The sequence below is a fragment of the Clarias gariepinus genome, chromosome 19 (genome assembly GCF_024256425.1).
Source record: "Clarias gariepinus isolate MV-2021 ecotype Netherlands chromosome 19, CGAR_prim_01v2, whole genome shotgun sequence".
Classification (NCBI taxonomy): Eukaryota; Metazoa; Chordata; class Actinopteri; order Siluriformes; family Clariidae; genus Clarias; species Clarias gariepinus.
This window is the reverse complement of record NC_071118.1, coordinates 2,122,620-2,139,386: the sequence shown is the minus strand read 5'-3', so window position 1 is coordinate 2,139,386 and position 16,767 is coordinate 2,122,620. Positions and strand designations below refer to the sequence as shown.

At 40.7% G+C, this 16,767-nt stretch overlaps 1 protein-coding gene across 1 annotated transcript in view; it reads right to left on the bottom strand.

The window, feature by feature from the left end:
- Nucleotides 1–16,560, bottom strand: part of pof1b (POF1B actin binding protein) — a 34,254-nt gene extending 17,694 nt beyond the window's left edge. Inside the window, exons 1-2 of the mRNA XM_053478280.1 lie at nucleotides 16,117–16,560; nucleotides 12,745–12,816 (exon numbers count right to left, since the gene is read on the bottom strand). Coding sequence (XP_053334255.1) covers nucleotides 12,745–12,816; nucleotides 16,117–16,500 — 456 coding nt within the window. The 5' untranslated portion in view covers nucleotides 16,501–16,560. The remainder of the gene's footprint in view (nucleotides 1–12,744; nucleotides 12,817–16,116) is intronic.
- Between the last annotated feature and the right edge of the window lie 207 nt (nucleotides 16,561–16,767).

Below are 16,767 nucleotides of genomic sequence, written 5' to 3'. Positions count from 1 at the left end.
GGACTTATTTAAGAGAGAATGGGGCTGAATACTTGGGGCCTTAAAGTGAATGAAGAAGAATGAGAAAAAGGGAAAGAGTTTTAAGGGTCACGTCTATCACTTTATATTAGGAACGATAATCCAAAAATCAAATAATGAATAAATAAATTCATAAACAACTCTTATGAAGTACAAGGTAATAAACATTTCAGCTACGGGGAAATATTACACAAAACAAACATAGTTGTATGAAAAAATGTTATCATCAAATTTATAACAGTAATCAATTAATTAATGATTATCCCATTGATTAATGAATGATCCATTCACCCTCCCGGAAGGGGTATAACCTGGAAGAGCATTGAAAACACTTTGAAATTGAAGAATGGGTTAAAATGCACTAATTTGAATTTGGTTTTGCTCATCCATACCGACCTTACAACGGTAACTACAGTACCAAAGATACGTGCGAAGATGCCGCACATAACCCGCCAGACCGATGCTTATGAGTCACAGAACAGCGTACTACATAAGGGAAAGTGCTTCTACATGCAGGCTCCTATTATCTGTGATTGACTGGGAATTGACACTAAGCTCCTCCCACAGCCTATGAAAGTGGCGCTTTCTTCCAACCTAATTATTTCTGAACCATGGACTGTATTTATGACATTATGGTGGCGCAGCCCAAAAGGGTAAGAGTGCATGATTGTGCAATTCGGATTGCTTCAAACTACTCGACACACTGGTAGCACTAGACCGCGCTAACCGTCACTTGTTTTTCTTTAATCTCTTCATAAAATGGCGCTGCCCAGAAAGCTAAACATTGCAGTTTCTATTGGCACCTGTAGCCGAGGCGTGGCAGAGCGGTCCGACTGGATTCCAGGGAAGAGCAGTGAGAGTGATACGGGCGTCGAAGACTCACTCGTGGTCAAGCCCTACCGCCGGATCTTAAACGCCGTGCATATCGAGTGCTGACACGTTTACAGGCTATACCTCATATCTCTGTCATCACGGGATCACCCGAATCCTGCTACTGAGCCGCAGCAAAGCAGAGATAAGCAGCCACTTTGTCCTGCAGGAATCCGAGCATAATGCACAGACAAAACAAGGATAATGATTTAAATTAGTCATTAGCAGCAGAAGAGTTTGGTTTTGTCTTGCTTTGGTTTGCTCTGCTCTCTCTCTCTCTCTCGCACGTGACGAGGCCTACAACTGCAAACTAAAGCATTTTTTATTTGTTAGCATTTTTTACAGATCCTCCTGTTGTTCATTTGTTCCTATATTAATGGGTGGATGTTCCATCTATAAGCCCCGCCCCCATCTTGCATGGTTGCAGCGCTCCCTCGCTTTGACTATATTTTGAGTTATTATGAAATAAAACTTCTTTACGTCTATATACGAGGGCGTTCAAGTCAAAGCGGGACTTTTGGTTGCACAGAATGACAGAACACAGTTCTCAGAGTAAAAACTCCCTTTACTTCTCTATATTTATTTGCCTGTCTGATACACCGGCCTCCCAGGAACTCATTGTGGAAATGACTGTCAGGACTGTACTGGGGATGCGGCAATAACTCCCAGAAGAGTTCCTGTAATGTGCAAGTCTTCCGTAAATGTCAACCACTTTTATGCCTTCATTCACCAGAAAGCTCATCACAAGTCCCAGTTTGGGTTGAGAATGGTGCTGGTTATTTAGGGCTCAAAGTGTATAAAAAGAGAAGGAAAAAAGGAGAAGAGTTTATATTAAGAATCATAATTAAAAAGTTATTTTAAAACATTTTTTAGCAGCGATTTAACAAGATTCAAGAGTCTTTATCCTTGCATTCTTACGCATTAGATAAATTATTATCTATGATAAGTAGATTTAAATATATTGATAATAGATAAACATTTATTCTCAAGATAGATGCATTATCACTACAAATGTCATCCGTTTTAATTAAACTTTATATGCACTCTTGTGTTTTTAGTCCCAGTTTCCTGCACATTACTGCAGAACCACCTGCGGCTGAGCTCTAATGCTCGACACTTCCTACAGACACACAGCTCGACGGAACATTACGCTCACCTCCTTAACTCTTCCTGTTTAAACTGAAATGGTGGAAATGCTTATTTTCCTGTTTTTTTTTTCTCTGTACGACTAAATGAAACAGATTATTCGAATTGTTCTATTTAGTTCTGATTAGACGTTCAGACGGCTCTTCAATGTGTGTGTATGAACAAAAAAAACGTAAGAGGGAAAAAAATCTTTGCCTTTATGTTGTAATTAGATTTTTTTGCCCTAATGTGACCTCATATAAGGATAGCCCCTCCCCCAACATGTTGTTCAGCTCTGATGTTCTCTGGAGGGGCGTGGCTTAGGAGGAGCTGATTTGAACGGCACATTTGGAGAAGTCGTGAAAACGAGATATTAAAATAAATTCATCATCTGAGAGTTATTTCAGCTGGAGACCTCACACACAAGCTCCGAGACTTGTATTTACTTCTTAAAGATATAGCAACATACGGGACCTTTAAGGACTTAAACACAACACTGTTACATTGAAAACTGTTCACATGGAAGAAGCGATATTACACAACACTGTGTGTGATTAGAAATGCAGCACAGTTATTAGTTAAAACTGCCTGAAGCGTCGTATCAGGTTTGGTGACTCTCAATCAAAGGGAGGGAAAAAAAAACAATAATGTTTCAAGATCATAAACAAGTTTTTTTTTAAAAGTCATTAACATTTTTGGTGGAAACAAAAATGCAGCAACGTGTAAAAAAAAAAAATAGTGCAGTGCATGTTGGCTATACGTTTTGCTGAGAGTTTTATGAGTGGAGAGGAAAATAAAAACTTGACACTTCTACTGTGTGTGCGTGTCTCCATCAGCGCAGCTCAGTCTGGATTCATTTCAGCCTTTTTTTTTTTTTTCTTTTCACACCACACCGTGAAGCTTTATTGAGGCTGACGTGTTTTTCGGCGACGGGAAAACAGTATGTATTAGTTGCAAGTGTTACATTTCTCACCATCACAACGTGGTGATGTAGTGTGCGTGTGTAGAGCCTGAAATCCTCAGCATGGGTGTGTTACGAGAACATTCCCAGCATTCTCCAGGGCGCAGGGACGCAGGTGGTGAGGATTAATTCCTGATCACGCAGTCGGTAAACCGGTTCGTCGAAGGAGCTGATAAATCAACAGGGCAGTGTGTGTGTGTGTGTGTGTTTGCAACTAACACCACACCAAGGCTGTTTATAGTGTTCGCACCTTTGACCTGTGAGATGATTAATCAGACTGATTTATAAACTGGACTTTGCACATTCGGCTCCTCCTCCGATTTTAAATCGCTTTTCAGGCTGCAGTTTAAACAAATACTGAAGCATGTGGAAGTCGCTGTGTTAGAAGCAGAGAAAAGATGGTTGAGAGTAAGGATTTGAGGGACTTTGACATCCACCAAAATGACGGTGTCTAGACGACTGGGTCAAGGCAACTCCAAACCAGCAGGGAATGTTCCCAGTCTGCAGAGGTCAGGATGTCACATCTGTGTGGATGTGACGGAACAACAAGTCTGATCCATGATGGAGGTCTCACCAGATCCCACACACACACACACACCTTCAGAGGTCTAGTAGAGTCCATGCCAGGGTTGTTTTGATGGGCGGAGGAAATTTGGAGGTGAGGGGAGGGGGGTTACGTGCAGACACTTTTAGGCTAAAACGTCCACAATCAAGCTAGCTTCATAGCTGACATACCGCGGCATCTAATAACGCTAATCATCTTTTCAAAGCAGTGACATTTTTAGTGAAAATATTCACATAACTGTAAATTAAGACGTATTTTTCTGACAAGGAGCTACTTTACCCCAGTGTTATTGAAATTCCAGAATCGAAACTTAATAAAAAACAAGAACTTTACACTGTAATTTTATATATAAAATATATATTTCAACAGTTTTAGATTTTAGTATTCACAGTTATATTTTGCATTACTTTCATTTCAAGTTACCTTTCACTCTAGTTTAGTTTTTTTTTCCTTTTAATTTTACTAAAGTACTTAAATAACTGAATGCTTCCATTTTCAATCAAGACTGTGATCTTTCCCTGAAATGTCATTTAATCTCAGTAGAGATTCTGCAGAACCATGAGGAAGTGTGGGAACGCGGTTAATGCCGACCTAACCACGGGGCGATAAATTCACTTGCTTCAATTCTTCTGTCCACAGTCGAAAGATAAACGAGTCGTCTCGGTGTGAAGAGTAACTACACGCTAAACAATCCTCCCTGGCATGCGAGAGAGTCCAGAGTCCTGCCTGCCTCGTACACTGCGCTGCCCCGCGGGCTGGAATTTGCGTGTGTGCCAGGAGGAGAACATGCTGAACTAGGTCAGCGTGCGAGTCCAAGGCTTCTCTGTTACACACTGAGAATAAAGTCCTTACTGTCACCGAGAGCGAGAGGGGAGAAAAGCACAGGAGCTCGGGAACTTGTTTTTCAAGCGGTGACAGTGCCAGGGCTCACAACGCCACAGGAGACACCAACAGAGAGAATTCTGTTAGAAACTAAAGGCTCTCTCTTACAAAACAAGCCTTTAGATCTGAAATACTTTTTGGGAAGCTGATGATTTTTTTTTTAATCAATTCCCACTCTTTCTTTTATAAAAGTCTAATAAACTGTGCCAGAATGCCACTGTGGGTAAAACTTAAACCAGCATGGGTTTAACTGGCACCTGCTGTGAAGACTAAACAACCTGCCACAATTTAGTTTCTTTTTTGGTTCAGGTTGAACTGCTTATTCATAATAGTTTGTACATAAACACAAATTCACATGCAGGTTCACTTCTCTAATCGTGTATTATTTTACCCATCAGGCACATTGATGGCTGCAAGAAGGCTTTTGTTTAAATCCCTGTCAATGCCCCAAACCCGGCCCAATAAATAATGTTTATTGCAATGTTTATTACTAACAGGTTTTAGAGTTTTAATAAAGATACTAAAAGTATCTAATAAAGACTGAAACGCTGTGTAACTCGTGGTGTTGAGTGTTTCAATCTCACGTCATGTACAAAGTGATAATCTTTTTTTCCTGCTAATCATCTGCATCTGCTCTACACTCCAGTCCAGTAGGTGGCGGTATTGCACCAAACTGCCCATAAAGTCAAGGGAAAAAAAATAAAGTATTTATGAAAAATGAAAAGGGGGGGGCGGTATTTTCTGCAAAAGCTGTAATGATATATAATATTTTTTTATCTTTAATTTTAGACTTAAAAAAAAAATGTAAAACATATAACATATAACTTCGGCCAGTCTCGCGGCTGTTATAAATGTGCTTTATAAATAAACTTAACCTAAACCTATAACTAGAGTGAATCGATTTCTGAATCGAAACTGCAAACTGAAGCTAACGTCATGTAATATTATAGCGCAAACTATAATATGTTATGTTAAAATGTTGAACTGGAGCTCAAGCATGCGGAAGGGGCGGATAGCCGCTTTTCCAATAATATATTGAGAATTTTCCTATGAAATAGCGCATTCAGACGTATCCGTGCATCTACAGCAGTGGAGTCTGGCGCAGAAAACCCTCATCCTAAACTTTTTATATCCTATGAAATGATGCACCAGTGAGGTACGGATTGACGGGTGAGGGTGATTACACGGGAAAAACGGCTTGGCTGAGATGAAATGTGCTCCCCGGGTGCAATCTAACTGCGCAGTGACTGATATGATAAAAGTGATAATCTTTTTTTTTCCTAAAAAAATATGTTTTTTTTATATTTTATTTTAGACCATTTTAAAGAAAAAAAAATGTAAAACATAACAACATAACAAGAGTGAATCAATTTCCGAAATCGAAAACCGATCTGTAGATTACACATCTTTTTGTAATCACAAATCTTACACATCTCTAGAGGGCGACACTAGCGCCGGTCCCAAGCCGGGGTAAAAATAAATAAATAAATAAAATATGAGAATTATCTCAAATTATGAGAAATATATTAAAAAAGAAACAAAACAGAACATCACGTCTATACACTTATTTCACTTACGCCTCCTTTTTATTTTTAATCATTTCATTCTTTTTTGTTGTCGTTATATAAAGAGAACAAACAGTTCCCATTAGCTACACTTACAACGTAAGGCTGAAGTGCTGTCGTGCTGACGTGGTACTGCAGGTGGACTGTCAGAATTCCTTTCCGATAAATAAATAAAAAGTTTAACATTTCCACATTTGTAATCAAGTTTAGTAAGTTTAGTATTATTTATAAAGAAATCTTTACATGGATAAAATAAAACCGTGGAATTTAAATTACATGTCATTTTTCCTTTAGCTTAGTCTTGTGTGTCGATCTCGTGAGTTGTGATTAAAGGTTCCCATTGCACACAAAACATTTTAAGCTCGGCCTCGGCTTTCTAACATCTGTGAACGTCTGCTGGGGAGACATAAGGACATATTTCAGTTTCTAATCATCTGACAGGACAATACTATGAGACAGACTTGCACTTCTGTTTTTGTTTCCCCAGCCAGGGGAGAGATGAAAAACCACGGAGAAGTGAAAAAAAAACTTGTACGTGCATGTAATGAAAGGGAAACCAAGCATGTGATGATTGTTCTGGCTTTTTGTTTTCAGCAAACTGCTTCTGTGTGTATCAGTCCAAACCTGCAGTCAGACCCAGTGATGACCGCTTAGGCACGTCACGCTAAGAAAACAGAACGCGCTCGACACACCTTGGATTAAACAAACAGTCTATTGTGTGCAGCCGTTTTTAGAAACAGCTGCAAACTTTATCTTAATCCACTTGCATTTTTTTATGTGATGTACCACAGTGCAAACAGCTTGCAGGATGGATTAGTTAGTCTAATTATTATAATACGCTACACAGTCAAAAGTTTGTGCACCTCATTATCGTAGCCATGTGCCTGTTGATCGTCACATTCCAGATATATTTCCCATTATAATAAGCTCAGCTCTTGTTTTATGAGAATGCTTTCCTTTTGATGATGTTGGGGCGTGGCTGTGGGGACGTGTGTTCATTCAGTTCAGCGTTAGTGAGTTTAGGCACGGATGTCAGGTTGCCTTCACGAGGCTCCAGTTTCCAAAGATGTTCAGTGGTGTTGAGTTCAAGACACTCGAGCTCTTCCAGTTTCACATTAACACACCATAAAGCTCTTTAAGGAGCTTGTGTTTTCATGTTGTCATGCTGGAACAGGTTTGACTATCTTGTGTTATGGTCAAGGGTGCACATACTTTTGGCTAGATAGCACATTTTGATAAATGGTTGCGTAGGAGACTTAACCTTATTAACAGTGCTTTCCTTTTAAATAGAAACACACACACAAACACACACACACTTATAAAATTGTTCAGTAGCAGAGAACTAAGCATACAGGTCACATGACCTTCTTATTGTTGCTGCAGGCCAGAAACATGTGACGCAAAAAAGACACTACGCACTTAATTACACGCGCATGACTGACGGACCGAGGCTTTTTCAGCCTGGTTCGCGCGACCTTGTTCCTTGTGACACTACATCGTGTAACTTTTTAATAAATGTCTGTACAAAATTGTTTGCACAAAAAAGTCATACAACGCCTTTGACTGCAACTCATATTCCAGCAAAAACTTACTGATCGTTATTGATTATAATCTAAAAACAAGCATGCCTCGGTTGTTTATCCTGTAGCTTCCAGTCACAGAGGCTCTACAAATCATTAAACTCCCTTTTTATATCAACCCAGCCAAACTAAATAAAACGCACCCGCTGTCTCACGCCACCTGGCAGAGCTCTTCATTCATTATTAATAAAGAGAGCGCGCAAACAAGCAAACGAACGTGAGCTCTTTCTTTTACATCTGCAATCTGAAGCTAATGTTATGTAATATTATAGCGCAAACTATAACATGTTATTAGGTTAAAATGTTGAACTGGAGCTCAAGCATGCGGAAGGGGCGGATAGCCGATTTTCTTTTTCCACTGTAAGGTTTAATAATATATCATGAATTTTCCCGTGTAATAGCACATTCAAAAGTATCTGTAGAGCACCTACTACGGTGGAGTCTGGCGCAGAAAACTCTTATCTTCAACTTCTTATATCCTATGAAACGATGCGCCGGTGAGGTACGGATTGATAGGTGATTACACAGGAAAAACGGCTTGGCTGGGATGAGGTGTTCGCCGAAGGATGCCGGTAATCCTGGACATGCTTGACAGGACATGCTCAAACTACCGGATGTGAAATACTGGATTTGAGTGACTCTACTCGCTGAAGTTAAAATTTCCACAGAATCTCTGTGCGGTGTTATTTGGCACCAAGACGTTAGCAGCAGATCCTTTAAGTTCCTGTAAGTTGGGAGGTGGTCTCTCCATGGACGATCATCCCACAGACGCCCAGACTGAGGCTGAGTCAACACCTCATCAGTTTTCATAAAGGTGTGTAACTTGGAGTGCAGCAGTGTTTAGACAGGGACATGAGGTTTCCCCACAGAACATCGCCCTGAGCTTCACACTGCCTCTGCAGGCTTGTCTTTTTTCCGTTGTGCAACCTGGTGACGTCTCTTTCCCAGGTAACCCGCACACTCCCACACACACCTGTCCATGCACATGATGTAAAAGGAAACGTGATTCATCAGGCCAGGCCAGCTTCTATCACTGGTTCAGTTCTGGTGCTTATGTGCCTATTGTAGGAGCGTTTGGTGGAGGATACGGGTCAGTATGGGCACCCTGAACGGTCCGCAGCTACGCAGCTCCACGTAGAACAAACTGTGATGCTCTGTGTGTGTTGACTCCCTTCTATCAGAACCAGCATTCACCTTTTCAGCAGTTTGTCCTACAGCAGGTCTTCTACTGGACTGGACCAGGCATGTCAGCCTTCGCCCACCACACACATTAATGAGCCTTGGCCACCCATGATCCTTCGCCGGGTTACCAGATTTACTTCCCGGGAGCACTTTTAGTTGGTCTTGACCACTGCAGGCGTGGAACATCAAACAAGACCTGCTGGTTTGGAGTCTAGATGTCTAGACATCACATTCTGGTCACTCGCCCATTTTTCCCGCTTCCAACAGATTCCAACTTCGAGAACTGACTGTTCATTTTCTGCCTTATATATCCCATCTAATATTAGTGTTTTTTAATGCTGCAGCAAATCCGTAATTAGAAATCAGCTCAGAAACCTAGAGTACTCATCGTCCAGCTTAAAATCAAACCCAAACTCCAGCTGATAACATCTGGAACTGAAGCATGAAGAGAGGGGTAACTTTGTCAACACTGGAGGTCAGGATGCCCCAGCTGTGGGGCGAGTAGCCGTATGTGTGTGTGTGTGTGTGTGTGTGTGTGTGTGTGCTATTTCACCTGCGCCTGCATATTTGCCTTCTCCAAAACAAAGTGCAGAGGAGTGGAGAATCTTATCTTGACACCTTTGCTTTATAACCAAGAACTCTGTTCCTGTTAATCTCCTCATGGTGTTGTGTTAAGTTAGTTATTATTATGGAGTATTACATCATTACTACATGATTAGTAATTACTTATAATAATGAAGCGTTACAGCTCAGCTTAATGTTTATTTACTTAGATCAGTGTACTGCCCTGAGATTTTAAAGACCACATTGGCAGACTGCACTAGAACGCACACACACACACACACACACACACACACACACATAAAGACAGGTGTTGTTCCTGTTCTAACATGCTGCCGAAAAAAAATTAAGCCTTCTTATAGAAAAGAGAGAGAGATCATTTGAATAAAGCTCACTAAACTGAAAGGAGCTGAGACTCAGCGAGAAAGAGAAAGACAGAGAGCGAAAGGACGAGTTAGGGACAGAAACCTAAAGAGAGACGGTGAGCTCAAATCAGGGAAAGTAAGAGAAAGACAAAAGAGGGAGACGCATATAAAATTCAAGAAACAGCAAGAGAGAGACAAACAGTAGTTTGAGAGACAGATGGTGGGAGAAAGACAGGGACAGATGGAGAGAAAACGTGAGCAACAGACAGACAAACAGGGAGATAAATTAAATGAGATTCTCTATTTAATGTCAATGCAATTAATTTCAATAAGGGCAGACAGACACACAGACAGACAGACAGACGGATGGACAGACAGAGACCTGCACACACAAGTGTAAGAGACTGAGAAAGAAAGAGAAATAATAAAACGGCGTAAACACTATAAATGTGTATAAAGTGTATGATGGAACAGATACAGGACATCAGCACTGGACGTTCAAGTCAATCTGGGACTTGTGGTAATATCTTTAGTGAATGAAGGCGTAAGAGTGTGACTTCGAGCACAGTACGGTGACCTCGCTCCAAGCCATTTCCACATGTTTGGGTTATTAAAGGAGTTCCTGGGAGGCCAGGGTTTTCTGATCGTGGCGAAAACTTTCTACCTTGATGGTGTCCAGGTACTATATTATGTAGAGACATAAAGGGAGTTTTTTACTCTCAGGACTGTGTGCTGTTATTTTGTACAACCAAAAGTCCCAGTTTCACTTGAACACCCCTGGTGTTTAAATTTGCAGATATTTTTTTCCTGCGCCCTTCATCAGCTCGACGTGACAGTCAGGAACGCTGTCGCTCGTCTTGTCGTTGGTGGGTGCGTGCCAGGTGAAGATTTCTACACACATGTTTTACAGCTGAATTCCAAGAGCACGACGAATCTGCCGGAGGTTTTTTACCCCGAGGAGGAAAGGTGTGACGACCCGCCAGTTCAAGGGCGCTGCACAGCCCTTCGGGACAGAGGAGTTTACACTCTCGGGTTTCTCTGTAAAGCAGCGATGAGTTGTGGTTTTCCAGAAAGAGAAAAAGTTCACGACTGTAAGAACAGGAACGAACTTGTCTCGTAAATCGTCCACATCATCACAGCGCACGTAATTACAAACTGCCGTTGGTGGGAATCGCAGTGCTGTGAGCGGCATAACGTAACAAAGGTCGAGTCGAGATCAGATGAGATGACCGCTCGGGATATATATTAATAACTGGAGATGGGAGGGGGGGAAGGGGCGTGGCTTCCAGCAGAGAGGGGCGGGGAATAGAGTTAAGTTCAGAACACTTACACAAGGTAAATTACACAGACGTAATCAGGACAAAGAAAACACTGTTAGTGTATTTAAATGCTAACTCGTAATATAACTCTCTCTCTCTCTCTCTCTCTCTGTGTGGAGTCTAGCCAGAGAGAGAATTTTGGCAATTCTGTAATTGCTGTAGTGGTCATCTCATCCAAATAAAGCTCACTAACCCGAACTAAATAGAGACAGAGACAGAAAGAGAGGGAGACAGGGGACGGCACAGAGATGTAGAGTGACAGAGACAAAGGTTGGAAAAAAAGAAAAAAAAAAAGAAATAGATGGAGTCCAGAGAGAGATATACGACAGCCAGAGACCTGGAGAGAGACAGGAACAGCAAAACAGACTCAGAGAAAGAGTGACGGGGGCTAGGAAGAGAACGAGGGAGACATAGACAAAGATGTAAAAGGAGACAGGGACAGGAGCATGGAGTGACAGAGAATGTGAGAGAATAATAGAAAGAGAGAGAGAGAGAGGAGAGAGAGAGGGGAAGACAGAGGGCTGGAAACAAATAAAAAACAGAGAGCGAGAGTCTCTATGAAAAAACACTGAGAATTAGTAACTTATACAAATATTCTACTCAATAAAACCTCAGGGGTGCATTTACATTTCAACACCGTACTAATTTGGGCAAACCGCAGTAATTTACATGTAAGACATTCGGGACACGCCCCTCTGCAGGGCGACTTGCGTTTATCTCATTAGACTCCTGTAGCCTGGTGGTGCTGGGCTTTGAACCTGTGAGCTTCTGATCAGTCTTTTAACACCTTAACCTCTGACCCCTTCAACATTTCAAGATTTCAAAAGCTCTCTAAACAACCATAAGTGTTAAACTGACCGCAGAGACATCAGACACACACACACACACACACACACACACACACACACACACATGCAGTGTCTGAGATCTGCTCCTGGGCTAAGACCGGGGTCTCTTTCTCTCTCTCTCTCTAAAAATTTACATCTGTATTACTAAAGCTTAGAAATACGTCACAAAAAAAAACAATATTACAGAAAGAGTAATAATATATAATAGAGTAAAATCTCTCTCTCAATGCGTGATTGTTTGTTCGAGACTCAAGAGTGCAAAAAATCTCAAGAGTGCAGTAAAACCTTGATGTGTGAAAAAAAAACATCAGCTAAAAATTCCCCTCTTCGCGTTGTTGGCTCGCAGCCCTCGCGCTCTCACACAGCAGGATAGAGAGAACAGTCTGGTAGGATTATTTAAATCAGATTATCTAGCACATGAAACAGTTTGAAGTTTGTTTTTCTGAGAGGTTCCTGAAGATTTGGAGGCAAATTTTTTAATTAATGCATAAAAATGTAATTTCCATATGTTAGGGACGTGAAAGCGTTTGGTCTTGTTTATACGTTATTCCTTTCGCAGTAATGTACAGTAACAACAACTATAATTATAAAATAACGTCCGCTTGTTGCACCGTCTCCTTCGTGTCTTACACACAGAGAACGCTTTCATACGGTAGCGGTTTCATTGCTAGCGCAGGTCGAAGGGAAGGAGTTTTCACAACAGCTGGTGTGGGAACCAACAGCTCTGTTCCTTCACCCGACACACCCACTGCACAGCCCGCGGCGACAGCGCTCTTACACAAACCCATAAACGCTGCCAGCACACGCATGCTCACGCTGTACACCGCAACGCGGCATGGAATCAATCCAGCTGCACACGAAAAATGAAAGCTATTAAAGGTTCAAAGGGTTTGTATTTCTCACCTCCGGAGGCTCAGGGCTCTTGACGGGGCTCGACGGATGACTGAAGACCGCCGAATGTTGACCATTGATGTTCTAAACACAAGAAGAAAAAAAAACACACACACACAGGTGGATTAACAGCTTGTAATTGCGCCCTGATCTAAAGCTTTCAAAGATTTCCTCCTGACTCCAGCACAGGTTAAGGTCTAACGCGTCCACATGGCTCGGTTATTTTATTAAGTGAACCGCTAACTCTCTAACAGCTGTATCTCTTGCAGGAGATAATCGTCCTTTTCTGTGAACTGCTTACTTTAATAAAAGAAAGAATTTAGCCGTGTTGTACGCACTGTATTTCATGTACGCTTGCATGTTTGGTCATGATCTTCCCCAGGGCCTCCCAAACCCACAACCGAGCCCGCTATTAAAACTACTGGAATTGGGTTAAGAACTGTCTAGCGCATTATTATTAAATACCTGAGAGCACAGTGCTGAACCTTTAATTTCAAAACACCAATTAAAACCCAAGTTACACAAATCTGTAACAGTTGCAAAAAAAAGAAAAATATATATATATATATATATGAAAGTCTTTCAAATTTCAAACTCTGTATTTGGGTTTTTGGTTATATGAAGTAGAACAAAAGTTATCATTACTTTTAACACATTTAAATTTTACCACTATCGGAGTCTGGCAAAATGTCGAAGTCTCAAAATGACAACATTGTTGTTATTATAATTATTCCTATTATTTTTTTTTTTTGTAGTATTATTTGTTTATAGAAACAACCAAAAACAAACAACAAGAAAAACACAGAATCATGTGTATCTGCAATTTTTTTTTTTTTTTTTTTGCTCAGTCATGTTTGTATAATTGTTTAAAATAAAAAATTCAGTTTATAATATTGCCTAGGTTGTGCTGAAAAAAAAAGAAGAAGAGTATGTCACTTTAAAAAAATCTAAGCCAAAAAAATTTCAGGAATTTTTATATATATATATATATATATATATATATATATATATATATATGTATGATATTATGATAATAATATGATAATAATATGATAATAATATACATTTTACATTAATATAATATACATCATACTATTTTTCTTTTTCCAAAGTGTGTATGCAGTCGTTTACCTTTACTCTGTACCGTAGATGTTTATTTAAAAAACATAAATAGCTAAAATGCTTTCAACCTTAAGAGCTACTTACTGTCCTGTAAGATCACTTAAACGCTTAATAAAGTTGCATGTTAACAAATATTCAGTAGAAACCAGAGCTTCGTTAACAGTGAAAGTAAGAGCATTTCCATACACATACACACACACACACACACACTATGTGATGAGAAATAAGAACATGAAGCGATGCCCATCATGCATAGTGTCCACTGGACAAGACTCTAGAGACAGTGTTATGATCTGGGGTTGATCAGTCGCTCAGGTCTAGACTCAACAACCGTCTGTAATGAAGTCAGCTGACCACCTGAATGTACTGAATCACCAGGTTATTAGATCTGTGGAGTTCTCGAGGCAGCAGTGTGCTCTAATCAACCAGCACAGTGTGCCCGACCAGACAGATCAGGTGTGTAGCCAAGCGATAATGGTCAAACCGTGTGCTCTCTTATACAAGACTAATAAAATTAATGATTAATGATTTCAAATGAAAATCATTCTCCCATCAATACCCTAAGCATGATAAAACTAAATGCTACAGGAAGGAAGTTTAATAGATAAGCAAAAAGATAACTAGATCGGATAACAGGAAAGATATCAGATTACAGGAGAGCTGGAAGCACCTGAAAGTACATGGCGTCTGTTAAACTAAAACACCACAAAAATTTATGTTTGCTATGAATATAAACAGTTAAATACTGTCGTGTTCGGGTTTTTAGTCCCAAAAGTAACACAAGCTAATTAGGTATGATGAAATAATTACAAAACTCAAATGATATCTGATTAATCATTTACTTCAATACAATTTATCACAAAAAAAAATTAATTTAAGCATTTAAAGGGGGTTGTCTGCCACCCCGGACCACCCACACACAAAAAATACCATTATTAAAGAAATAATTAATTTGTGCATTCCCTGGCCTGACATTCTTCATTTCATGAGATCCAAACACTTAGAAACACCTATACATTAAGGTAAGCTCAATATCATATTACTTTACACTTTCCCCCCCGGGTGTGTCTGTAAGGGTGGCACGGGGTGGCGTCCACACCTCGTAACCTAATCCGCCACACCCAAAAACATAAAACAAGCCTGCACATACAACATACCTTACACACCCAGAAGAAATAATGAATATACTGTATATGATTAGGTACTCATAACGTTACTGTACTGTACTGTATTGCTCGACCTGACAGTGCAGAACAGAGGTCATAAGCAAAATCTTTTTTTTGTTAGATTTATTATCCTCTTAACTTCTCAAAGTGCTGCTAGAAGACAAATAACCGCCGAAACACCTGAAGCGGGCTATTAGCACAGGTGTACATTAGGAACACATCTATTATTGTCTACTAGTGTAAGTATGCATCGTTGGCGGGAAAAGAGTTTTTAAAAATAGTTAAAAGGTTAAAGCTAAAAATAAGCTGATCATTATTATTATTTCAGGTTGAAATTTTTCTCCTTAAACTGAAATTTCTCATTTATTTCTCATGTATTGGTTTTCACTGGAGAGTGGTGGCTAAACATTACGAGACGACACCAATTTAACTAGTGCACGGCAAGATTTTGCAAGATTTTGTCATTTCATCTTCTTGCAATCAATAGGAAAGAGAGGACATCGGAAAATGTATGTTTACGCCAAGTTGTACTTTTTCCATCGGCTGACAAATACACTTCCTGTTCGGTAATCGGAGAGTGAATCACAGATGAGAAACAGAAAAAAAGTAGATCGGATAAAGATGAAGTTTTGTCTTGAAACGAATCAATTGCGTTAAAATTTACTTATACCACTTCAGCGCTGTTATTTCAGCAAAAAAATAAATAAATATGAACTAATCCCAGTAAAAAAATATTCAGTTTAACTTTTCTAATTGGTGCAGGTGTTTGTTTACATTGAGACAGTAGTACATTAGTAGATTATTTAAAAGTAGATTATTATTAAATCCAGCACATAACTGTAAGATTCACTTATAGTGCAGGTTAGACTTCATGCAGAGATTAAAGGACTCATCAAAGTTTCATTACATTGTGTCCAGACAGTTTTGTTTGATGCTGTGAAACAATCTGGCTGGACAGACACAGTTTCTGAGACTGATTTCTGGTTTCTCTAATATATGAAACACATGACTGAAAGATTGAGTTCTGACCCATACACAGACACAAACCTCTCTTTAATTGATTGATTTCTACAGATGATTAATATAATGAACTCACTAATTGGTGGTCGGTTTCATCCAGACTGCTGACACTGACGCGGCTGAGGTTCGAGAGGTTCGAGACGTTCGAGACGTTCGACACATACACCGGGGTCAGCATCGGCTGCGCCTGGTTCACCATCACGTACGACTCGGAGGCGCGCTGCACGGGCACGAGGTAGCGCACGTTCCCGTGGATCGCGGTGCCGTCCACTGCGCCGTTCACGTACTGCACCTGGGAGAACTGCGTGGGCGCGACGCTGACCGCGCGCAGGGTGGCCGTGCCGCTTCCGATGCCGAACTGCGACGGGGAGATGAGGGTGGCGGCGCCCGGGTCCGAGGCCATGTTCACGGTGCGGAGGGTGGTGGTGGTGGTGCTGCTGTGCGCCGACGGGAGCGTCATGGTACCGTGAGCTGAGAAACGTCAAGCACGCGACGAAACGACGACGACGACTTCTGTGTTCCGCACCGAAAACAACTCAGGAAGAAGTTTCCTTCTGGAGCGACGTAGTTACCAAGGGGCGGAGTCTGGGCCTGGGCATGGACATGGGCGGGGCATGTGTGACTCCGCCCATCAGAGCTCACAGGTGTGCAACCCGTCAGGTACGAGGTCACTTCGAGTCACTTCCTGATCCGATTTAACTCTTTATTAAGTTTAAATACTTTTAAA